Consider the following 9,139-nt stretch of genomic DNA (forward strand, 5'->3'; position numbering starts at 1 on the left):
GCACTCCCCGGAAGAGCTCTCTCAGCCCCACCTCCCTCCCAGGGTGTCTGTTGTGGGGAGGGGGAGGGAAAGGAGTTTTTAAGCCGCTCTGAGACTCCTTTGGGTAGTGAAGGGTGGGGTATACATCCAATCTCCTCTTCTTCTTCTTCTTCTTCTTCCTGGTTACAGTTTCTGGATGCAATCCACTATTTTGCCGCTTAAGACCTTAAAAGGTCTGGGCTCACGTTACTGAGGAGGACTCATCTGCTTCCTTACAGGCCTTTCCTGTCTCCTATCCCGCCAGGCAGATGCAGGACCCTTTTGGTAGCAACCCAAATGTTCTGCAGCTCAGAGCCGTGGAGACGTCCGCCTCTCCCTCTTGCCTCGTTTGCAGCATAGAGGAACAGTTTTGTTCCATCAAGCATTTTGGTCTCTGATTGCTTAAATGCTCCAGATCAGCTGCTGTTGTGAACAGCTTGAGGTTGATGGTCGTTGGCAGTCGTAACCTATTTTTTTTTGTTTTGTTCCATTGGTGATGTTGGTAGTTTAAAGATGCTTTAATTACATTTGTATAAAAAGGGCATAGAAGCCGCATAAATACATTACTAAAACTCACATTTTCATCGTTCCAGATTTAGAAATGCTGCAGGGTTCCCCACGTTACGATGGCTTCCAGTTCCAGCCTCCGCTGCCTCCTGGGTCTCCAATGAATGCAACTCCTCCTCCTTTGCCCCGAGGTACCCCTCCTTGCACTCCCCCCAACTTTACCCCGCCTCAGCCACCTCCGTCCACGCCACCACCTCTTCCCCAAGGCACGTCCCCTTCTAATACTCCTAATGATTCTGCTTCAGTGAGAATAGAGAATGAAGACACTTTGACCCTGGAAGAACTTGAGGAGCAGCAGCGCCTGATATGGGCAGCCCTCGAACAGGCAGACAGCGCCAATAGTGACTCTGAAATACCCGCGGGAACTCCTCTAACAGGAAACTCCGTTGCGTCATCACCACTTAGAACCGAGTCAGAGGTTCTCCCAGAAGACACAACATGTAAGACATTGGATGGGTCTGGTCCTGGCCCTTCAGATGACACCGAGCTGATACCCACAGCAGAACAGCCTGAACAGACATTGGATGCGTCTGGTCCTGGCCCTTCAGATGACACTGAGCTGATACCCACAGCAGAACAGCCTGAACAGACATTGGATGCGTCTGGTCCTGGCCCTTCAGATGACACTGAGCTGATACCCACAGCAGAACAGCCTGAAGAGAAACAGAGTTCAGCTGATGAAATGGTTGTTGACTTAACAGGAGGAGAAGAAGAAGAAGAAGGAGAACCACCCGGCCGGATGGATTTTGAAGAAGACGTTGCTGAGACCTGCCCCTCCGTCTCTGTGTGTGAAGTCAGCCAAGGGGAGGAGGGGGGCAGCTCTCCCGCGGTCAGCAGTATGCAAGGGTCTTCTAAGAATGCCAGCCCCGTCCCTGACATGAGCAAGTTTGCTGAAGGGATAACACCTTTTGAATTTGACAATATGGCCGAATCAACTGGGATTTACCTCCGAATAAGAAGTGTGTTGAAGAACTCTCCCAGGAATCAGCAGAAGAACAATAAGCCCCCCCTTTGATCGCCCTGGTGGTCCAGTACAGCTGTGGAGGAACGAAACCGAGTCTGTCCCTGAACACGTCGATGTTCCCCTGTGTTTTCTTGCCAACACCTAAGAACACTACCGCTCTGTTCTTCCGTAAATGGTCCAGCACACAGGGCTTCCACTGGAGACAAAAGTTTCCACTCATAGATTAAAGAGTTAGTCCAACGTGTGTGGCATTCACTGACGCATCAGGAAGTGTGCTCTAAACATCCGTTTCTCTTAATGCTCTCTTTCGACTCGTGAGTTTCAGCAGCAACGGTGGGTTTTTGTCTGTGCTGTGCAAACCAAGGCTGTGCTTTTCATGCCGAGCTTCTCGTCCTGTAGATAAGCCTTCCTGCCAGTGGTTCTGAAGAGGTTCTAAACTTTTTAAGAGGCTCCCCCTCCCCCCCACCCCCATTTTTAAAATAAGAAAGAAATTCTGGCGATAGAATGGGAATAATCAGGGATTACTTGGCGATTTGTCTCTACCGTTTTGGAGGAGTTTTATAAATAATTTAAGCCGGTTGATTTATTTTTTTTTTTAGTGCCATTTCTGCGTTTTTGTAACATCGTCAGATATTTTGAACTTGCTGTACATATGTCTACGCCAGTGTACAGGGGTTTAATAAACCAGATTTTTTTTTCATAATTTGTGTACTTACCCATTCAAGGGAACAGTAGAGAACCCGTTGTTAGAAAATAAGCTTCTGTGAATGTGAGAATATGACAGTTCACTTATATTACAGGCTTTCTTTGTACAGCAATCTTTCTTCATCACGTTACAGACCAAAAGCCACATACAGAGGCTCTTGCACAGAGTAGAAAAGAGCCAGTGGCATCTTAAAGACTAACAACATTTGTGACAGGGGAAGAGCTTTGGTGAGTCACTGCTCACTTCTTCAGATACAGTTGTATGCAGGGATCATTTCCTGCAGGAGCACACAGGTGCAGAGCTCCGGCAGTAAGGAGCCCAGGGGGCAGGCACATGCAACAGGCCCCACCCCCTGCTCCCAGCAGCCCTTAGTCAGAGCAAGGAGCAGCCAGGTAAGTTGCAGAGCTCCTCCCGGTCCAAAACAGTCCAGTGGCATCTTTAAGTTTTATTCAGGTACAAGCTCTCCCTCCTCTGCGAGGACAGATCTTCACATTCCTACCCCCCCCCCCCCCCCCACCCACAAAACAAAATCCAAAACAGTCCAGTGGAGCCTGAGCGGTGGATGTTACCTTCTGACACAATTCCAGTGATGTCAGGGGGTGTGGCATATGCAAGTAAGTTATGCTATTGAGCTCCTGTACCTCTTTTTCTACGAAATGACCCCTGCTTGTATGTAGTTTTAAGGTATGGAAAGAAATATCTCGGTTTTCAGTCTCTCAGAGGGATTTTTAAAATTATTTATTCAGTTTAAAACCTGCACCCTCTCTTCACAGAGGACCCGTGGCAGTTCACAGCATACACAGATATAGCATTAAAACTTGAATAGAGAATAAAACCTATAAATAATTTTTTTAAAAGATTTTGATTTAAGATTCAACGGGTCATCAGCTCTGCAACAAATCTGGACAGACGGACAGCTCACCCATGTTCTTGGTTAATTAAATGCTGCACAAAACAAGGCAGCCTCGCATGCCATGCAGAATCCTAATAGATCCCGCAGGACACGAATCCCCTCAGGGAGCTGGTTTCGCAGGGGCAGGCACGGAGAAGGCCCTTGCCCTAGCGGATGATAAACGGGTTGTTTGTGGACCAGGCGCCTGCGGAAGGCCCCCGTGATGAAGACGAAAGGGTACTCCTATGGTTATTTTTTGGGGTGTATAGTTAGTCCAGGTCTTTAGGTCAGTTGACAAGAGCTGAATGAATGTATGAGTTTGAGGTGGCAACGGGGGAGTACAGTGATAGAAAAGGTGCTTGGAACTTTCTCAGTCCCAAGCTCTTTGATTTACAAAACAGTCTCCGTTCTTGAGGCGGGGGTGGTAAACCTGCATATCTTCAGGTTTTTGTTTTTTTGGGTTTTTTGTCATCTTTATTTTCATTTTCCACAAAATACAATATTCCACCATCCATACGTCTTTCTTGTTATTACGGAGCCTCTAATTATCCATTTATACATATCCATTCATATAGACGTCCCCATCTTTCTACAAACACTTTGTCATCCTTCCCCTGAAGGATAAGACTTAACTTGTCCATCTCTGCCAAATCAAGCATTTTACATGTGACCTCTTCTTGCTTTGGAATATACTCTTGCTTCCAAAACCTGGCTAATAGGATTTTTGCGGAAGTGAGTATATATATAATCATATCTTCAGGTTTTTTGATGTCATCCTGGTAAGAAACACCAGACAGGTCGATGAGCTGTGGCTGTGACGTTTCCTTGTGGAAGCTGGCCCATTCAGCCTATGTAGATACATCAGGATGGGCAGCCGTCAGTGTTCCCTCTCAGCTGAGTGAGTGTGAGCCAGCTCACAAGATTTTTAGCCACCGGCTCACACATTTTTGTCTTAGCTCAGGAAGGAGGGCTCCAGAGCAAACTAATGTATGCAGCAGCCAAATCACCTGTTCACAGCTTTAATGCCAGTCGCTCAGAAAGTAGAATTTTTGCTCACAGGATTCCACAGCTTAGAGGGAGCACTGGTAGCCATGTTTGTCTGTCGCAATAGAAAAGAGCAAGAGTCCAATAGCACCTTAAAGACTAACAAAATTTGTGGCAGAGGAGGAGCTTCCATGAGTCACCTTTTGCTTCTTCAGAACGAAGAAGTGAGCAGTGACTCACAAAAGCTCCCTCCCTGCCAGAAGTTTTTTTGGTCTCTAAGGTGCCACTGGACTCTTGCTCTTTTTTGCAGTCCAGCCTACGGTGTTTATCTGCCGTGGCAGCAAGCTGGTTACCGCAGCACAGATCCCCATCAAAAAAGGGAAATCTGTAAACAAACAAAAGGAACTTGGCTTAACTTATATGTCTGAGCTATTCGGAGAGAACAGCTGGGTGACGTATTTCGTTTTGGGTTGAACCTGAACACTGACCTAAATTTCCTTCTGCTTTGATACCTTCCCTGCCCTGTTATTGATAAGAGACAACCGGTAGTTAAGGAAGAACGTATGAACAGCTTTACTCAATTCATCTAGTCATGTTGTGTTGTTCAGTCGCACAGTCGAGTCTGACACTTTGCGACCCCGTGGACCACATCACGCCAAGCCCTTCTTCTGTCTTCCATCGTGCTCCGGAGGAGCTCGCTTAATTTCATGTCCGTTGCCTCGATAACACTGTCTAACCATCTCGTCCTTTGCTGTCCCCTTCTTCTTTGACCTTCAGTCTTTCCCAGCATCGGGGTCGTCTCCGGTAGCAGATCACAGCATACACTCAACTCATCTAGTCATGCACTCAGCCTAATCGCAACAGGACAGATTGTGACCAGTGTTCCCTCTAAGCTGAGTTAGTGTGAGCTAGCTCAGTTTTTTAGCCTCTGGCTCACACATTTTTGTCTCAGGAAGGAGGGCTCCAGAGCAAACTAATTTATGCAATAGCCAAATCTCTTGCTCTCAACTTTAATGACAGTAGCTCACGAAGTAGAATTTTCACTCACAAGACTCTGCAGCTTAGAGGGAACATTGATTGTGACCCGCTCATGTTTGCTCCCAACCTCTGGTACTCAGTCGTATACGTCCACTATGCACCAAGGTGACATTTCGCCATTGTGGCAGCAGCATCCCTCCCCAGGACCTCTCCTTGGAATAGAATTTGCAAAATAATTACACAGTTCATGTGTCCCCCTGCAAATGGAAATAAACATAACGAAAGCAGGATGATTGCCCCCCTCCGAAGGGTTAACTGTCTTTGGCACAGAAGGTTTTAAAGTAGATGGAGCAGTAAACTTCTGTTTAAACTTGCCCATGCTAGGATTGGCTTGTGTGACCTACAGAAAGCACATACACCGCCTGAAGTGTTCTTAACTGGTGGCTTGTTTTGGTTTCCAGACTCTGCTCCACGGCAAGACCAGTTGCTTCTGTCAAACAAGAAGTGGGTAGCTTTCCCTATACCGTTGGTTCCCTACAGTAGAGAGCGCTGGCTATGCTACCCCACAGCATGGCCAGTTGTAAAGGAAGACTGGACTCCTGTGCCTTTAATAGCTTTGTGGGTCTCGTCATGTAGAGGTGCGGAAAGCTGAACCCTCCAACATTCCTTCTTAATGAGCCAGAGCCCTGTCATCATTGGCATCTGGGTGTCAACATGTGGATCTTTTGTCGTTTTTCTCCAGCTAAGGTTCCTGACTCTGACATGTAGGAAACACCTTGGAGCTTAAGAGTAAAAAATGAATGCTCCTGAAGTGTAGCCATTGAGTGTGTGAATTGTGCGCCCAGAAGTCCCGTTCTCAACTCTTGCCTTAATCATTATTATTTATAGACAAGAGCAAGAGTCCAGGAGCACCTTAAAGTCTAACAAAATTTGTGGCGGGGGAGGAGCTTTCGTGAGTCACTGCTCACTTTTTCAGAACCGCAGAAGATCAGTGTTCCCTCTAAGCTGTGGATTCTTGTGAGCAAAAATTCTTTGTGAGCTCCTGGCATTAAAGTTGTGAGTGAGCCATGTGGCTACTGCATCAATTAGTTTGCTCTGGAGCCCCATCCTTCCTGAGCCGAGACAAAAATATGTGAGCTGGAGGCTAATGAACTGTGAGCTAGCTCACAGTAACTCAGCCTAGAGGGAAAACTGCTCTGGAGCCCTCCTTCCTGAGCTAAGGCAAAAATGTGTGAGCTGGAGGCTAAAGAACTGTGAGCTGGCTCGCACTAAGCTTAGAGGGAACACTGGCGGTGACTCACGAAAGCTCCTCCTGCCCCGCCACAAATGTTATTAGTCTTTAAGGCGCTCCTGGACTCTTGCTCTTTTCTGCTGCTACAGACAAACACAGTGACCCATCTTGAGTTATCATTCATGGTATTTATCGTCCAGCTTTCCAACTGAGACTCAAGAAGAAGAAGAGATTGGATTTATACCCCACCCTTCACTCGGAGTCTCAGAGCAGCTTACAAACTCCTTTCCCTTCCCCTCCCCACAACAGACACCCTCTGAGGTAGGCGGGGCTGAGAGAGCTCTGACTGAACCGCCCTTGAGAGAACAGCTGTGACAGAACTATGTCTTGCCCAAGGTCATCCAGCAGCTGCAAGTGGACGAGTGGGGAATCAAACCGGGTTCTTCCAGATTAGAGTCCGCACACTTAACCATGACACCAGACTGGCAGATTATACAGTGTAAGTACAGTACAGGGAGCAGGATGGGACACCAATAAAGCAACAGGGTTTGGATAGCAGGGATCTGAAATCGGCTGAAACGAAGCGTAAGCATAAACATGTCAGAGGTTAAAACAGTACAGAAAGGACATAGTAGTAGAAGAAGAAGAGATTGGATTTATATCCCGCCCTTCACTACCCGAAGGTGTCTCAGAGCGGCTTACAAACTCCTTCCCCTCCCCACAACAGACACCCTGTGAGGCGAGTGGGGCTGAGAGCTCTGACAGAAACTGCTCTTTTTCAAGAACAGGTCTTATCAGAACTATGGCTTGCCCAAGGTCATCCAGCCAGGTCCAAGTGGAGGAGTGGGGAATCAAACCCGGTTCTCCCAGATTAGAGTCTGCACACTTAACCACTACACCAAACTGGCTCTCTTAGTAGGATCTGACCTACAGCAACAGACAGCACGTACTATACAAAGTAGTCTATCCCTTTACCAAGCATCTTTCCGAACAGTGTTGTTACAGTACAGCCCTAATGACCTATGTAAAACAGCCTTCCTGAATTATTCAGTGCATTTGCAGAAAGCTAGGGGGGGGGAGGCTTCTTGGCCATTGGGCAGCCCATTCTAGAAGGTGGGGGCTACAACTGAGGATGCACATGACCTTACTAGGAAAGCTACTCCCTCTGCGTCTGTTGCAGCCTGCAATTCATAGACAATTGTGCAGACCTACTTCTGCAGGATGTTTGTAGAAGTTCCTGAGGATATAGTTCTTTGGGCAGCTGGAATGCCAGTGCAGTGGTTAAGAGTGTTAGACTAGGTCCTGGGAGACCCAGGTTCGAATCCTTACTCTGCAGCTTGCTGGGTGACTTTGTGCCAGTCACTCTCAGTCTCACCTACCTCACAGGGTTGTTGTGAGGATGAAATGGAAAGGAGAAGGAAGTAAACTGCTTTGGGTCCCCACTGTGGAGAAAGGGGAGAGATATATGAAGCAAATAAATAAATCGGAAGTGTATACATAGTAGGTAATTTTTAAAACGGTGCCCGTGAAACATTGCTTTCCACTGAAAGCTTTTTGCTCTCCAGTGAAAGATTCCTAACACTTTAGTTCTTTCGGGATCCTTAAATGATATGTTGAAACAAACCTACTTCTTTTTGTGGCTACGCTTTCCCCACATATAGAATTGCCGCATCCTCTTTCTTCTGGCTTTCCTTCTCAATTTTAGTCTTCTCTTTTGTTGACATTTGTTTCGTTTCACAACTTCGAAATTCTACAAAAATATCTCACTGTGTTGCCATTGCGTAGGGAGACTCTTTCGTAGCCAGTGCCTATGCAGCATTTTTAGCCTCGGCTGTGGGTGTGTTATGAGAACATCTAGGTTAGATTATTAAAATAACTGACGTGCAGTAAGTGGGATGTGGGAAGCACAGTGGAGGTAACTTTCCCACGCATCTCTGCTGTTGCAACGCATCCCCGGCTGGCACCTTTCATCCGCTGCCACCTCAGTGACTACTTGCACAGACCTATCTTCAACAGCGTCATGATCCAAACAGCTTAGCAGTGGCCTCAATCCGGCTGAAATACGTCATGACTACGGCCAGGGCTCTTTCTGTAGAAAAAGCCCAGCAGGAAATCATTAGCATAATAGGCCACACCCAACAGCAGAAACTCATTAGCACATTAGGCCGCACCCCCATGTTGCCAGAAGTGTGGTCATCCAGCCACACCCACCTTTTGCTTCTTATTCTGTTTACCTTGTTTGTTGCAAAACCCAGGGCTTTTTTTTGTAGCAGGAACTCCTTTGCATGTTAGGCCACACACCCCTAATGTAGCCAATCCTAATGGGTTCCTGCTGTTGGGTGTGGCCTATTATGCTAATGAGTTCCTGCTGGGCGTGGCCAACTTGGGAGCCAGCCGGAACTCCGTTCCTGTGCGTTCCTGCCCAAAAATAGCCTTGACTACGTCTTGTCGAAAACAAGAGGACTTTAAATTCATCAGGATGAACTTACTAGGTCAGTGTCTGTAGAGCCTTGGAACAGTTCACTTGAGCTCAGACAGATGTAAATTCTGTCCAGTTTCACACCGGGGCTGTACTGAGAAATCACTTTTAACTAACCTGAAACTGGGATGTTTAAAACCTGGCTTGCTGCTGACTTGTGAGTATTTTTCCCCACCTCCTTTCTTACACCTCCTTCCTTAAACCGGAAGAGTTTTCAGCTAGACATTAGGAAGAACTTCCTGACAGAGCAGTTCCTCAGTAGAACAGACTTCCTTGGAGGTTTTTCAAACAGGCTCGATGGCCATCTGACAGCAATGCAG

The 9,139-nt window shown here is 47.0% G+C and overlaps 1 protein-coding gene across 3 annotated transcripts in view; it reads left to right on the plus strand.

Annotated features, from left to right (window-relative positions):
• The window catches only part of ZCCHC8 (zinc finger, CCHC domain containing 8), a 21,842-nt gene extending 19,382 nt beyond the window's left edge, over nucleotides 1-2,460 (plus strand). Inside the window, exons 14-15 of one of the 3 annotated variants that reach the window (XM_015417657.1) lie at nucleotides 612-716; nucleotides 831-2,460. In XM_015417657.1, the coding sequence (XP_015273143.1) occupies nucleotides 612-716; nucleotides 831-1,600 (875 nt within the window). In that variant the 3' untranslated portion in view covers nucleotides 1,601-2,460. Of the gene's footprint in view, nucleotides 1-611 lie in introns of all 3 variants that reach the window. The other 2 variants (XM_015417656.1, XM_015417654.1) reach the window with 2 other exon arrangements.
• The last annotated feature ends 6,679 nt before the right edge of the window (nucleotides 2,461-9,139 follow it).

This window comes from Gekko japonicus, unplaced genomic scaffold, assembly GCF_001447785.1.
Source record: "Gekko japonicus isolate JY-2015 unplaced genomic scaffold, Gekko_japonicus_V1.1 scaffold64, whole genome shotgun sequence".
NCBI classification, from domain to species: domain Eukaryota; kingdom Metazoa; phylum Chordata; class Lepidosauria; order Squamata; family Gekkonidae; genus Gekko; species Gekko japonicus.